The sequence below is a fragment of the Squalius cephalus genome, assembly GCF_949319135.1.
Source record: "Squalius cephalus genome assembly, chromosome: 21".
In the NCBI taxonomy this organism is placed as follows: Eukaryota; Metazoa; Chordata; class Actinopteri; order Cypriniformes; family Leuciscidae; genus Squalius; species Squalius cephalus.
In genome coordinates, this window is record NC_137142.1 from 8525446 (window position 1) to 8542428 (window position 16983).

The window sequence follows — 16983 nt, forward strand, 5'->3', positions numbered from 1 at the left end:
CATTTGAAAACACATTCAATTAAATAAGTAATTCATCCCCAACCCCTTATATTATTGCCACCCCATACATTTGTCCATGAAATGCTAAAGATGTTATGTAGAATTTCTTAGATGCTCTTATCCACAGCACTATGAAAGCATCATAAAAATAAAAATGAATCCATATGGCTTGTGATCAATATTTGAAGTCTCCAGATGTCCAGATATCTTTGCATGGAACACTGTATCTCACAATGCATAGACCTTATTCAGAGGAGCGCCACGACAGGAATGAAAGCGAGGCTGTGAGGAATAGACTTATCATATTTTAAATGGCATCTGCTGTAAAAACTGTATAAAGCTCCTAGATCACTTATAATTTTCCACAGCTTATATTGTCTTTTTTTTTTTTTTTTTTTTTTTTTGTCTACTGAAATTTCTCAGAAAGATATTACTGCAGTGTTTCGTCAGAAGAACAATAACAAAAAAAGATTAAATAACTGTACAACCCACTGAAGAAATGTATGTCTATCCCTCACAGCCTCGCTTTCATTCCCGTTAAAAATCAAAGATGGTGCTGCTGTGAATAAGGTCTGTTGAATTTGATTTGACCCTCTACTTTTAGGGTGATTCATGAACTGGAAGTAATATTAGCCAGAATGTTTTTATGCAATATTGGATTAAAAAAGCAACATAATTTATTTCCAAGAGGATAAGTGGATGCCTCTTGCTTGAATTAAACATGCAATGTGATGAGGACTTGTGACAAACACAGTGAAGTCATGTGAAAATGTGGCATACTACTGCTTGAAACATTTATGTTGGAATAATTCCTTTGACTGTGTTTGGAATGGAATACTAGCATACTGTGCAGTGTATGTTGAGCATTGCCTACTTTTCTCCCCCTAAGTTCTACACACACTTCATGCTATGGTAAAAATGTCAGCATAATGCTGCATTGTAAAACCTTGTTTGTGTTTGTCACATGACCTTATATTTAAATAATATTTAAAGTTATTTTGCATTTTATCTTGGCTGATGTGATTAAATAATGAGTCAAGAAAAAGATTAGTTGTAATTACTTCCGAATCGTTCAGCATACTGGAAATTGGAGGTCAAATAAATGCATTATGGTGTACAGTTCACTGATTATGCTTTATTGCATACGGCACATTATGACAATTTTTGCAATGTAGTTGATAATCTGGAATTATATGTTTGTGCACGGTAGTATTCTATTCAGAACATGGCAGTTTTAAAATTCCTCAATTTAATTCAAGTTGAAGCATAGCTTTCTCGTGCCAACACTAATTAAAACCACTCAAAAAAAAAAAAAAAAAAAACATTTTGGAATGGTCACTGACTACTTGATGATCTTAATTTTGAAAACTGTAACTGATTCCCAGGCTTCCCTCGGATGGCAGTGGATGATTTATGATCTCGCTCAAATTGTATGGTCTAAATCTAAATAAATGACCTACATCCCGTACCCAATTCATATTTTCACTGATTAGGAGCGTCTGGCGCATCACCGTATCAGACACAATTCTCATGATATTCCTTTGGCAAATGTACACAAACAGAAATAAACAGGGTGACTTTTAGTTGGTAAAATTAGGGTTGACAGAAATGAATATCTAATATGGAACTAAACAAAATATGCAAGTCACTTAATGTCCCATAATTCCTGCACTCTGCACTGCCTCCGACGAGATGAGCAAATAAAATGCAGACAATGAAGGTGTGACTGTAAAGGGCTCGTCGCCTGTGGCATTAGCTTCCGGTGACTTACCTGGAAGCGGCCAGGTCTTTGGGTCTCTCATTGTCATCTGTGCCTTGTGATAGAGTCCTGCCAATTTTTTTTTTTTATTATTTTAATATCGGGGAACTGTCATGCTTTCATGGCAACTTTGACACATTGTTTTGTTTGCGTAGGAAAACTCCCATGCTTCTTCTTTTTTTTCTTTTTTTTTTTTTTTTCTTTTTTCAACATTGACTATATTTGATCTCAATTACATTTTTTATTTGCAGAGATTTGAATTGCTAACTGTCTGTATCAGTCACAATTACTGGTTTGGCAAAGGAGTTTCCCATCACTACAGTGACAAAATGCCAATTCACATCCATTATGGACAAATAACATCAACACATGGAAAAGACAGTCAAGTCAGTAGCTCTTACCTGTGTTTGTAGAGGTAAAAGGCAAACCCTGATAAAATAAGCGCAAAGAAGGGTACTAGAATGGCAGCTGCCACAGAGCTGCTGTTTGTGCCGTAGTAAGGATTAGACGGATCCATATCTGTGGTAATAAGACCTGAGGGAAAATCCAAGCAAACAATTCTAAGTATTTTAACTCTAAGTATTAAATCTATATACATATAGTACATTAATAAAATAAAATTTAGTTATAGATTTTATACTAACACAGTACATTAATAAAATATTATATAAATATTATTAGGCATTTGAAAAGGGAGAATTTATCAAATTAAATAAATCTACCTTGTCTTGTTAATTGAAATTTCCCAAAATCCTTGCTGTGAATGTGCCCTTGGTAAACAAACATTTTTTTCTCCGATTCAGCTGTAACCTATGCAAAACAAATTGGCAAATCACATACACAGTAATAAAATACCACTACATTGTCAACTTATTACCACTTTTATGCTACTCACATATCCATCCATTGCCCAGTTATCGTTTTTGAATTTGCTAAAATATTGTTCTGTTGGGCCTCTTATCTGGTAAACTTTTAATAATAGATGATTTTCTTCTGTCTTGTAAGTTCCTGCAAAACAACATAAGAAAAAAAAGAAAAAAAGATTACATAAGGTATATGTATATATTACATAATATAATTAACTGGAATACCAATGATATCCATCATCTGGAATTTCTTTTATAAACCTGCATTTGTAATGTTTTTCTCTTTATTTTTAGTCTAGGACTAAGTAGGGCAAAGGAAAACATTTTTGTTAAATGCGGAAAGCATCCATAGCTATCAAATCTGCTCAATACATCTGAGAAATTGGGTGTAATCTCAGCACTGAAGAAATAAGATGCAATGCTAATTCAATTATTCACTCTCCATCTCCCAACCTCCCAATATAGTAAGAAAATCCTTCTCTTTCAACACCTTTAATATGCAAGAGCAGAATCTTACTGATGTCATATTGTTGCTGTAGTAACTGACCGCACATCAGTTCACACCTATATTGACCCACAAACAACTCTTTCATGTTGGGGCTATCAACACTATAACAAGTTCTTCATTTCACTATACACATGAGCATGTGGAGCAAAATGGAAATTTAAAAAACCTAAAGCAGTCCTGTCCACTGACAGCCGTGTAGGTGTACTTACTGCTTTAATATTGCAAAATCTTTATCGACTGACACATTTCTTCTGTTGTATGGTATATTGCACCATACCACCTAGCTCTAGTGTCTTCTTTGAATATGATGCCAAAACCTGGCAGAAAATTTCAACTTACCAGAGAGTTTAATGTGCACCCCACTTTGCTCCAGAAGAGTGACGTTGACCCGGCTGGTGGTGGCATTGAATGCATTGACTGTTACTGTGGCAGACTGTCTCTTTCCCAAGTACTCATAGAATCCAGCCCAACCAGAGTTCAAAGAGAACACATCTGCTGGAACTAAACAAAACACATAAAGAAATCATTTCTACCTGTATGTCTGTGTAATTTCACAAAATACATTACATACATATATACTATAGCTACAGGTACAGGGGCCCTAAAAAGTAGTTGGACATTTAAGGCAAACATGAAATTGTATGAAAGCAACTGCATTAGTTAACAAAATATCAAAGCAAGTGGTATCTATTTAAAGAAACACAAGCACACTTTAATTTTTTTTTAGGTTTCAACTTATAAAACAGTAGTTGTATGTTGTTCAAAATTAATACACAAGCATTAAGACACTATTTTTGGTTGTCAAAACATGGTTCCCTCTCAGTCAGCCACATTCAACGTTACGACCGACAAATTGGGATCTCGTCTGAGAGCCCAATCACCTTCGAGTGTAAACAAAACAAGCCAATGGACATTGGCGAGTGAAATTTGAATCACAAACCAGGCCCCGCAAAGCACTCGCTCATTTAAGCTTTCGCTTTGGAACCAAGCGTTTCTCCAATTCTACTCTGCAATAATCGTTCGATTGTGTACAACGAACCAGGAAGAAGCTCTTCAGAGAGTTTTTGTGTGACAGCACGTCAGCGGTGGTCGCTACAAGAAGAGCGATGATCTGCTGGATGGAGTTCCATTAGGGGTCAGATGTCAATTATTCTGACGGAACATTGAACGTGACTGACTGATAGGGGATGTCTAGGTTACTAATGTAGGGAATGAAGGAGGGAACAGAGACGTTACGTCCTGTCGCCACAATTGCTGTACGCTGAATGGCCGGGACACACCGTCTCGGCTCCTCAGTGCAAAACTTAAATGAACGAGTGCAGCGTGCTTCCATTCATACCCGCTTTGTGGGGCATGGCTCGCAATGCAGATCTCACTCGCCAATGTCCTTTGGCTTGTTTTGTTTGTCTCTCAGGCGAGATCCCAATTTGTCAGTCGTTCTGATGTAACATCTCCATTCCCTCCCAGGGAACGAGGTTACATTAGTAACCAAGACATTTAGTTAATGTAATGAACTTCATACTGGGAATTGAATTCATTTAGTTGACTTAGTCTACTAAAATAACCAGTTATTGTAACCATAATTGTAAAAATGGCCCAGAAAAAAAGTCAGTTCTGAGAAAAGCATACTTTGTTTGCAGGTTGGTATTTTGATATCTAAGGAAACAATTATTTTAAGAGTAAATTTAAGTGTCCAAAAACTTTTGAACACTGCTAACCATTGAAGTGTGCAATTTCTGCCCAACTATAGCAGCACTAAATGGAATTACAAAAACAATTTTCAAACAGGTTTCCCTAAACACTTCTACAACACCTGCATATGGCTTACAAATAGTTGGTCTCTGCCAGTTAAAATGGGATAGGCAGTCATATTTGAAAACAGAAATATTCAACCTTCCCATTTATCTATGTAACTCTGACATTTAAAAAAATATAATTTTCAGAAAAAAAATGACATGCCCATTATTTCCAATGACCATGGTTCAACCTCATGCAGGCCAAGTTTGTTTTTGATGACCAAAAAAAAAGAAAAAAAAAAAAGAAGAAGAACAAGAAGAGGAAAAATGATAAATTAAGGGGAAGGGGATGTTTTCATACCACGAATTTTGTTTTTCTGCAGGTCTGGATCCTCATTTGATTTGCTGTTGATTTTTGGTCCAACTAGGAAATAGAGCAGATAATTGATCAGTTGACATTTGTGGATACAACCTGCACAATGGTAATGACTGTTAATCAGACAGTTTTTTGCTGTAGTTACTCTGAAAATGAGTCACTGCTACATTAGTTTGTCACACATAAATAACTTCTATACATTCATAAACACTGATACTCCTATTCTGTGTAACAATGTACATATTTTACAGTTTAAACAAGTAATAGATTTAGTCTTAAATGGTTTCAAGATTAAAAACTAAGAACAGCCATCACTATAAATCAATAGGCAGTGTAAGTATTAAAGGAATAGTTCACCCAAAAATACAAAGTCATCACGATTTTAGTAAGACCACCATCAGAAGTAAGACATGTTGCACTCTGTGAAATCATGTTCATCAAATCAGGCAAATATTCTCTATGCTGTTATTTTTGAGGGTGAGTAAACAATGTCAGAATTTTAATATGTGGGTGAAGTAGCCCTTTAAAGATATGGGTAAACAACTGCTTCTGGCTTCACATTCCTGTCTGTATAAATGAAAATCAGACGCTACTGCGAGTAAAGTGTCCTGCTCAAGGGCAGGATGGACACAGTTCATGAATCAGCCCTTTCAGGGTTATTAGCCTAGTTGTTTCAGTACCTTTGCAGACTGGAGGTTTGCCTGACCACCTCCCATCTGCTTTGCAGGTCCTGTGCTCCGATCCTCCAGATAAGTAGAAGCCACCTTGGCAAGTATACATGAGTGTGTAACCTAGAGTAGGCAAGTCTATAGCCTTCACGTCTACATGAGATGGCGTCTCAGGCTGCCTACAGGCATGTGCTGAAAAGTTAAAGAGAAAGGAAATTAGATGATGATCTTCCCTGGGCTATCATGGAAAACCATGTACTCTGGTGATGGAGAAGAAATATGCCTGATGTTCAGACTTCAGACTTCAATGGCATCTATGAATATATGTATTTTAATTATTTAATACAGTAAAAACTCAATATACAGGACATAGAAACTACACAATTTATTTTATTTTCACATATATTAAGAGGCTGTGGAATTGTTTGAATTGATTGTCTGTACTATGTTTTAGTTTTTTTTTTCTTTCTGTTTATTAAGTATTCTTTTACATTCTGAAATGTTTCTGTAATAACATTAAGCTACCAACAATAAATGTAACCTGTCCTTGAGGTCCAATTTATTATCTTGATCAAACTCACCGGCCAATAACTTTCTAGTAACTTACTAATAATACTGAAGATCTTGATCAGCTTGTTCAGTACAGATGCAAGACAAGCAATTCAAACAATTCCACAATATTAGTACATTTAACAAAGGCCCTGCGAACAACACCAAAAGCACACCTCTGTGCAGCAGCAGTTGTACAGTAGTGTAAATGTTGCTAAGATAATGTTATTTCTGTAATTTAGAATTATAATATTGAAGCAATCCTTGTTGTCAGTAAAACATTAAAATTGTGTATGCTATAAGAAAAATGTTCCAAGAGTAGTGCATACTTATTCATTCATGTTTATAACTTCTGGATAATGATTTCATATAATTGAGTACTTAACCCCATTCATGAGAGTGTCATATTTAATCTAAATGTATGTAAATGACTCAACTGCATTCTGTTTACTTCATCACTTTGACTGCACCAATAAAATGCATATGAGGTCCAGAGGACATTTACACAGTCTCCACCAATACTTTTTTTAAGTCTTGATATTTCCATGGCAAGGTTTACACATCAAGCTCCTGATGATCTGTCCGGCACAAATGTATTTCTTGTTACATGTGTGTCTCAAATTAAAAATAACGGATTGGAAATAACTATTTCTGTTTACTGTACAAGCCTTTTGTAAGTTTTTTTTTTTTTGTAAGGCTTTCAAAAAATGGTAAGCCCTCAAGGGACAAACAAATCTTCTCGGCCTAGAATCATGCCATTGGTTGAGTAAAATCAAATGTATTTGAATTGCGATTTTCACATTGCAGATTGTTTCAAAGCAGCTACAGAAAATCATGATGTTAATGTTTCTAAAATAATATGTTTATGCCTTCATGATTAGAGCTGGGGGATAATATATTTTAGATTTTGTGATGATATAAACAATCAAGCAGTTGAAATCACGGAACCCTACGTGAGTCTACTGTAAGTATAATGAAAAAGTTGGATGTGCTTATATATTCAGCTTTATGTAAGGATCATGTAATGCATATTTTTGAGTCATGGACAATGTGTTTAAACAAGTTTAAGTTGTTAAATAACATTTCAAAGTGTTTAAATGCATTGTTTTGACCGTTTTTATGTCAGGCGGTACTACCAAATAGTTGTGTGTATATATACTGTAGTTACCACCTGACATTGAAAGTGTACCAACCTACCCATACTTGAAATTAGCAATTTTTACCAGTATTTGAGAGAGATCTACAAACTTTTTCTCTTTGCCTCAAGGATCAGTTGGGGTCATCTGGATGATACATTATCACATTTAATAGTATCATCTTGACATTTAGCCTAATAATAAAAGGGCCATGTTTGCAGTTGTGTCACCCTAACATTTGAGAATATACAAATAGCTGGACAAAAGTTTTTCAAGTCTCTCAACAGCTTTAAAACTACTGATATTTATGAAATATGAAAGGTTTCAAACCTAAAATGATGCCACAGTATTTATTTTGTATTTATTTTTTATTATTAAGACACCATTTTAAAAAGTTTTCTTAGTATGTTCATTTGTTTGGACAGTTGCAACACCTGACATTTTGGGGATTTAAGATAAAAAAAGACTGTTTTATTTTATTTTTTTTGCACCATTTCTCCTTGCCTTGTTTGTCGTCATAGTAATTCATTTGATTTCGTCATCGTGTTCCCCTATTTAAGTCCAGTTCAGTTTGTGTGTGGTTGTTGGGTCTTGTCTATGTGTTGTTGTGTTGGATGTACCTTGTTGGAATTATCCTGTTGGAAATTAAAATCATCTTTGTGTTATTTGTGCTTAGTCTCTCCATCACAACCCGTGACAAAAGTGATATATGCCATGAATTTATCAAACTATATCAAGGAAATAATGGACACAAAAATATACACGTCATGTCATTGACCCATAAAGAACTGAGCTATAGTATAGTTATGATTTGTGACAATATAAACAATCAAGCAGAGATTTGTTATATACAATACAGTATACTGCATATGTGGATGTTGGATATAATATATATCCAACTTTACATATAGTTTATACACCTTTAGGCCGCGTGTCCACCAAAGCTTTTTAGCCAGCTGAAAACGCTAGGCGCTCTGCTGCAAACGCCTAGCTGTGGGCGCTTGAGAGCGTTTTGCCAGCGTTGCGTTTTTTTCAGTTGAGACACTTTGCTTGTTATGATACGGAATATCCGCGAAAGTGTTACTAGTATCTCATTTCTCAAATACTTTGTTTCTGTGTTGATTCTATATTAAAATGTCAATAAAATGTAATGTATTTTCTCTGGCTGTTGTTTTAAATGATTTTGTTCCGTTATTATGCTTGTTGTTGTCATCTGTTGACGTACGTTGTACAAGCAGAATGTGGCAGACGCGGTTGGTCGGTGTGGTATTAGTCCCGCCCCTCCTCCACTGTGATTGGACGGTTGGGTAAAAAGTGACAGTGATGAGCGCTGCGTTTTACCAAAAGTTGGACATTCTTCAACTCTCGGCGACCTGTAAAAAACGCCGAACGCTCAGCGCTTCAGCGTGAAAAAGACGCTCAGTGCCTCGTTACGCTCATGGCGTTTTAAAAACGCGGCGCTCCCATTGAAAACAATTGAAAAAACACGCCAGCCGCGAGTAAAAACGCTTTGGTGGACACACGGCCTTATACACCCCTATACCTAAACTGACTACTTCAGTGTGCCCTCTGGAAGCTTGCGTTCTGTGGTGCACAGGCACAAAATCACTTTCACAGACCTTTACCTGGACTGTTCCCTGCTGGTGGAATGACCTGCCTAACTCAACCTGAGCTGCTTTTTCGTCAACATTTGACTCATTAATACTAACACTTACTATTCTATATCTATAAAAACAACACCCACAAAAAAAAACATTTCTAGTCACAACTGGTCACAGCACTTGATTATTGTTGCCGTATTGTTGGCTTGATTGCTTCTATTCTTCTCCTCATTTGTAAGTCGTTTTGGATAAATGCATCTGCTAAATGATTAAATGCAAATTTAAATGTAAATATATGGAGCTGTACAATAATACAGTTTACATTTTGTGATGATACATATCACACATCTGAGATTTGCTTTATAGTGTATACTGTATATTGCTTTACGTGAGTGTTCTGTATGTATGCAGGTAGGGTTAGTTGAATGTATATATCCAAATTATAATATATGGCTGGGAAATAATACACAGTAGTTTACATTTTTATATTTGTTATACAGAGTTGGTATACATATTTTCTACATAGTACATACCGCTTAATCTGAGCGTACTGCATGTATCCTGGTAAAGATATAATTTACAATATTACGGGTAATTATAATATTTGTATAACTCAAGCCAATGTTTCTGTTTGGCTTTGAAATGTATATCTTAGCAGAGAGCTTACATTACATTCATCAGTTACAGAGTTTCAGATAAACAATTGATATCAGATGCTTCTGATGTCTGGGATTGGTAATGGCTTTAGCTTTAAAAATCCTGATTAGAGCATCTTTCAAAAATAAGAGAATGAAATGAAAAGCAATGAAAGCAATATCGGAAAGATTTACGGTGGAGTCCCAGCTGCATACTATAGAACTGTTGAGATAAAGCTGCACCCCTGAGAGAAACGTTCTGGGACATGCCTTGAGTGCTGCCATCTTCCATAATATATGAACCATGTCCTCACACCTCACTTTTCGTCAACTCAATTCTCCCTGCTTCTCAGCTTCTGACAGTTTGACTTCTTTACACAGGCAAGATGCATTAAAGATTTGGTAGGGCCTGCTATCAAAGGGGTCCACAAATCTCAAATTTATGTACAAGCAGTTTAAACATAGCTAACTTTAATCATTGTGCCCACACTTTTCCAACAATAATTTCAATACAAAAGCATCACAACGTGGAATTCATCTGTAGAGGATGATCACTGGGACAGTAGTGAGGATCAAGTGCATGACACTTCTCAGAGAACTTCTATCAAAAAGTAGATTTGCAAGAGCAAACTTCCCTTTGCTAAGCTGTCAGATTCCTTGACATCAGCACACTCAGCTGCCCTAAATCTGAAGTAATCTGTACTTCTTCAAACAATGCCCTCCTGCAGTAATTTCCAGTGTAAAGATCTTGCTCTCTCTCTCCTAACCTACCTTTGTTTTCCCGATAGTACATCATCAATCACACACTGATGAAACCTTGTTTCGAATATAACTATGGCTTTGTTCCAAAACCTAGGGAGCTGCTTTGCTGTCAGACGCCAACACAGCAAGCTTCCATTTGAGGCTGTATGCTAAGTGAAATGAAACCTCATAAGTGAGTGATCTGAAGCAGCCTACAATAGAAGGAAATAGTGCTTTTCATATAGCAGATCTGACTCTCAACTGAGTTTGCTGTTAGCATGTTGCTAAATGAGCACTTTGATACTCTAATTTTGCTTTTACACTATACAATTTTAGCTCGACATAATAATAATTTTTGACTCAGCAGTAACTGGAGAACCGAATTCAGTATACACATTAATAAAACATACAATGAACAGGCAAACAGATGAACTCAGAATCTGATGAAATGAATGCAACAAAGTCTTCCGTTTTCCCCCCAAAAAAAGAAATATTATAAAGGAAAAAAGCTTAATGTACAATTTAGTGTGTTGCATTCATATGCATCATTAATAAGGTGTATATACTGAGCCAGATTTACTAACAGCTTGTACCAGCGCAAACCCTCTTTTTGCAGCTGATCTTATTGCATATGCATTTGTAGGAGTTTCCCTTTCAGACGCAACATTTATGGGAGAGTATTTAAATGAATCATGCAAGGTGATTTACTAAGGTTTGCACTCGTCAATTTACTAGTATTTGCTCCATAATTTACCGCCCTAAAAAACAGATGCTAATTTTCCACTGCTCTTGGTAAATTGCGTTGGTCATTATGGAAATTATCCTGCGTCTGTGTTCTTTAATTTGCACATCGTCAGTAAATCAAGCACAGAACTTTCCACTCCCACCTGCGTTTTTTTGGAATTGCGCTCGCGCGCTAATTTGCCCTGTTTAGTAAATTTGGCGATGGAAACGTCAAATTTAGGGGAAAAAATCCCTTAATTCGCAAGCAAAGTTTTTAAGTTTGTTTGAGGTGGTTTTTGACTTGTGTGAAAAAGAATGAAAGCGAATAGTGGTAGATGGAAACGCATTTGCAAAATAAATTCTAACGTAGCAAACATTAAACCCACGTGACTAATCAGCTGTTTCCTCATGATGGGATTCATGGCTCATTTTAGGGAATCGGATGATTTCGCTCAGCTCAGTAATAACGTAAAAAATAGCGTATAGAATATTGTAAAAAAAATCAAACACTAGTACACGTGTATTGAACATTTTATTTATATTTAGCTATCCAAAATAAAACCATTCCAAGCAAATCACACTTAAAACAGGACACATTTATACGGTTTTTAACAGTGATGGGAATAACGGCGTTATAAATAAACGCTCACTGAGGGTAGCGCATGTGCCAGGCATTCTGAACCAGGGTGCGGTTATGCTATCCAGAGACAATGTTCCCCCAGGGAATGGTCTCTTCACCGGCAGACGGTTCAGCTGATATGGATCATCTTCGGCTGTGTTTTCTAGCTGGTGCGCAGCACGGAGCCTGGACCCCTACTCGTGCAAAGTGTACTCGCCTTTTTGCAAGAGCTCTTGGTCGCGGGTCGTACCCCCTCTACACTCAAAGTATATGTGGCAGCCATAGCAGCATCTCACGCTCTTGTGGCCGGACAATCACTAGGAAGAAACGACCACATTGTGCGCTTCCTTAAAGGGGCAAGGAGGCTAAACCCGCCGCAACCCCCCTCTGTGCCTATCTGGGACCTCTCCACGGTCCTGGAAGCAATGAAGGGTGCCCCATTTGAGCTGCTTCGGTCTGCGGATCTGAAGCATCTCTCGCTCAAAACCGCTCTCTTACTGGCGCTCACTTCAGTCAAGAGAGTGGGCGATTTACATGCGCTATCAGTAAGTGCATCCTGCCTTGAGTTTGGGCCTAACGACTCCAGAGTTGTCCTTAAGCCAAGGCATGGTTATGTTCCTAAAGTGCTCTTGACTCCATTCAGAGCACAGGTTATTTCACTAGCAGCTCTTCCCTCACCAAAAGATGAAAGAGACGCAAATTTACTGTCCCGTCAGGGCTCTCAGAGTTTATTTGGGGCGCTCTGCCTCGTTCAGACAGTTGGAACAGCTTTTTGTATGCTTTGACAGCCTCACCAAGGGGCTCGCCGTCTCAAAGCAGAGATTATCGCACTGGATAGTTGATGCTATCGCGCTGGCTTTTAAGTCTAAGGGCCTTCATTGCCCCTTAAGCGTCAAAGCTCATTCCATGAGAGGTATGGCCTCGTCTTGGGCTTGATTAAGTGGAATATCTATTGAAGGTATCTGTGAGGCAGCCGGCTGGGCCTTGTCGTCCACATTTATGAGGTTTTATAACCTGGAATTTCCCGCTTAGCAAGCGAGGGTTCTTTCAATACAAGATGTGTAAGCACAAACCCCCTGAGCCTTAGGGCCCAATACATATCCGGTCAGGCATCTTGCCTTGGGCTACTGTAAGGAGCAAAGTTTAAGCACGCACAGTGTTTTGAAGGGGGGTCCCATAGCACAAGCTAGCCTTACGCAATATGAGAGACCTCTCGAAAGGGAACGTCTCGGTTACTAACGTAACCTCGGTTCCCTGAGATGAGGGAAAGAGTATTGCATAACCCTCCGTGCTACTGTGCTTTGATGAGGGGATCACTTCAGTAGATTAAACCTGAATTCCTTGGCTAAGAATGAATGCTTACAAAGACATAAGCCACGCCCATTCTGGCGGGCTCTGACGCACCAGGGCGCGAAGCGGCCTGATTGGTTCGCACGTCTGAGCAGCCTCGCCATAGGTTTGTGCAGTTGCCGCAGCACAGCCAATGACCGCGCAAGTCGCTCATCTGTGTCTGCTGTGCAGCTGCACTGCGTTTTAAAATTTGGCTTCAATATTCTCGACAAAAAGGAGTTTTCCCATAGCGTAAGCTAGCCTTACGCAATACTCGTTCCCTCATCTCAGGGAACCGAGGTTATGTTAGTAACCGAGACGTTATCTTTTTCAGTAATGAGTAATCAAACGAATTACTGTTTCTCCCATTACAAGGCGTTACTGTTACTGACAATAAAATGCGGCGTTACTATAATTGAGCTCACGGAAGCAGTTTTCATCCGAGTAGGCTCTCTTTCAGCCATAGGACCTGTAAAAAAATGTCTCTGGTGTGTGTGTGTTTATGAGGCGCCGGACTGGACAAAAGCGAATGCCGCGATCGCGCTCGACAATGCGCGAGAGAGACCGAGAGTGTCCGAGCATTATATCGTTTGTTTATAAATAAATTACAAATTTCAGCATTAGAATGATCTCTGCAGCCTATTGGTATCATCTGCAACGTTTTAATTAATTTACATGGTTATAAAAATAAAATCTAAAAATAACCTGCATAGAACGTTCTGGGAAGGTTCTGTTTAGGTTATAAGAATAAAACCTAAAAATAACAGGGAACGTTCTCTTTAGGTTATAAAATAAAACCCGAAAATATCCTGCGGGAACGTTCCCAGAAAACATTGTTTGACCAGTTGTGAACGTGCGGCAAACATGCCTAGAATTTGGCTTAAATAACCTCTGACAAGGACATTCTCTGTACAGTAGGTTATAAAAATAAAACCCCAAAATATTATATTTTATTATTATTTATTTCTGGTACATTGTATACAGTATTATATTGAGAACACTTCTTGTTAAACTGTTACTTTTGTGAGGAAGAAAATACTTCAAGTAGGCAACAGCATGTCTACCAGTTGTGAAGCTGTGTGACAGTTTTATCATTTTAATTTGCACTACAAAGAGTGTATGTATGTTTTTTATTATTATTTATTCATTTTTGGTAAATTTCTTAAGCAAAATGTATTTTTAGACTTATTTTTTGGCCAGTTGTGGTCTGTGCAATATTAAATATTATGGTTCTAAACCATCTATTGTGTTTTATTGTTCTATTATAGTAATGATAATATTTAAAATAATATATTGAATTAGAATTTAATAGGTGTCTCTCACATTGTCCCACAGCAACATAAAATAATGTAGATTAGTATAATGTTTTATAATAATAATTTATTCTATTTATTGTCCATTTCATTCAACATATTTAATATTGGGGGCAATCCAAGTTATTTCACATATTTGAAAAAAAAAGAAAAAAAGTAACACAATAGTTACTTTCCCTGGTAATTAGTTACTTTTATAATGATGTAACTCAGTTACTATTTGTGAGAAGTAACTAGTAACTATAACTAATGACTTTAAGTAACATGCCCAACACTGGTTGTTAAAGATTGTTAGTGCATGCTCGATATGATAGTGAATATAGTTTTACCTTACAAATTCTACGTTCTGCCTTTATGTTGTCTATGTTATTAAAATGTATCCAATTGCTACTTCGTTTGCGTTTGTTACTCATCTAGGATGATCTTTTCGCCACACTACTCAACCACAGGCACTCCATGCAGTGACTGCATGTTATGTTAATGTGTAGCCTACTAATTCGCCTTTGTTTGTTTTTTGTTTTTATTTATTTATTTATTTAGAATTTTTTAAAAGATTTGCTTCACATTTGGATGGAAACCCAGCTACTGTCTTAGTATATCAGGGCATGTTATGCATTTTAGAATGTTTTTAGTGACTGAAATACTGCGGCAGGGGGATGAATCGCAAGTGCTGATAAATTGCCATTTGTTCACCTATCTTTTTCTACTTTAGAGAGGTTCTCTAAATATCTATGGCTTGAAACATGGAAAATTGACATTGACAGGTCTGTGCTGCAGTTCAATGGATATTTTGTCCTCCATGTCTCAATGCCAGTCACTTTTTGATATTGAATGCATTATATTTAGAGTTCTTGGTTTGCCATCTTGGATTGATTTTTATTTTATTTTTCACTGACCTTGTCACACTGATCCTGGTGATATTGCCTTCTCTGCAAAGGATACATGTGATGCTAATTTAGAATTTGGCCAAAAGAAGATTTTTCAGAACAGCCTCCACGCTCAAGGCGACAATGATGCTGCCAACATAGACAGCTCACTACATTTTTGGAACACATTGAGTCTGTATATGGTGATACTTACCAACACATTCTGGTTGCATCCCACTCCATGTTAAATTTTCTAAACATGTTCTCGTTGTCGAGCCGAGGATGTGATAGTTTTTCCGACATCTGAAGAAAATTTTACTTCCGACCTGTAAGAAGAGAGTTATTGAGATTGAAACCCTGAAACCAAAGAAGCATAACCTGTAATTTACTCAACTAAAGGATAGGAAATGGTCGAATGCCATTTATCCTCACCTCAAATCCCTGAGCCTGGACTGGAATTCCATATGCTGGAGTTCCGGGATCCTTACATGCACTGTTGGTTGGATCTACAAATAGATGTTCACACCTTTTATAAGAATTGATTCAAATTTATGATTAAACTTTACAATAAGGTCCCATTATTTAACATTCGTTAATGCGTTAACAATGAGCAATACATTTGTTAAAGTATATATCTTAGTTTAGGGGCCACTGTTTTTAACTAAAAATGTAAAACTTTTTATGCGTTTTGGCTGTTCAGACAACAGCGTTTTGGGGGTCTGAAAATGCAAACTTTTAAAAACTGGTTTTGAAGTGCAAGTTTTAGAAAAAAAAAAAAATGTTATCGTGTAAACTACAAAAACACAAATGTCATGCGCATGCATATTACGTGTTCAGTCTATAGACACATAGTGTTTCTTTACAACGTGACATCGCCAACTACTGGCCTGGCATCCATAAAATAGTGTTTTTGAACGTTTTCGCAGATCTGTGTAAACGGGGATGGTTTAGACAGCGTTGTCATCTGAACACACACACAAAAAAAGAAAAACGCAAAGGAAAATCTTTTCCGTTTTTTAGTACATAGTTGTCATGTAAATGTACCCTCTGTCTTTGTTAACGTTATTTAATAATACAACTGTTCATTGTTAGTTCATGTTAGCTCAGGTTCATTACAAAATATCAACAGATACAACTTTTGAATTTAATAATGTATTAATAAATGTTGAAATGAACATGAACCAAGATTAATAAATGTATATAAAGTATTTTTTTATTGTTAATACATGTTTGCTTCACTAATGTTGACAAATTGAACTTTATTGTAAAGTGTTACCAAATGTATTTATTCCCAAATTATTTATTATAAAAAATACTGTATGTATTATGTGGCAAATGGAATTCCATTTTTTCCAAGGTACATAGTGGCTCACCAATGCAAGAAGGCTGCATTCCACTCCAAGAACCGTCCGCTTCACAAACTCTCCTGGAGGAGCCTACCAGTAGGAACGGAGGTCTGCAGTAGAATGACACTTCTGATTTGTAGGTGAACTGCTGGCCCTCTATGTAACCCTCGGCAGGGGTGCCTGGATCTCCACACAACACAGCTATAAAGGAC

General features: G+C 37.1%; 1 protein-coding gene across 1 annotated transcript in view; it reads right to left on the reverse strand.

Moving 5' to 3' along the window:
• LOC307148928 (CUB and sushi domain-containing protein 1) overlaps positions 1 to 16983 on the reverse strand; it is an 838966-nt gene that overhangs the window by 569 nt on the left and 821414 nt on the right. The window contains exons 61-70 of the mRNA XM_079854872.1: positions 16799 to 16972; positions 15858 to 15931; positions 15640 to 15751; positions 5926 to 6105; positions 5231 to 5293; positions 3473 to 3634; positions 2655 to 2767; positions 2482 to 2569; positions 2161 to 2293; positions 1772 to 1828 (exon numbers count right to left, since the gene is read on the reverse strand). Of these exons, the coding sequence (XP_079710998.1) occupies positions 1772 to 1828; positions 2161 to 2293; positions 2482 to 2569; positions 2655 to 2767; positions 3473 to 3634; positions 5231 to 5293; positions 5926 to 6105; positions 15640 to 15751; positions 15858 to 15931; positions 16799 to 16972 (1156 nt within the window). The remainder of the gene's footprint in view (positions 1 to 1771; positions 1829 to 2160; positions 2294 to 2481; positions 2570 to 2654; positions 2768 to 3472; positions 3635 to 5230; positions 5294 to 5925; positions 6106 to 15639; positions 15752 to 15857; positions 15932 to 16798; positions 16973 to 16983) is intronic.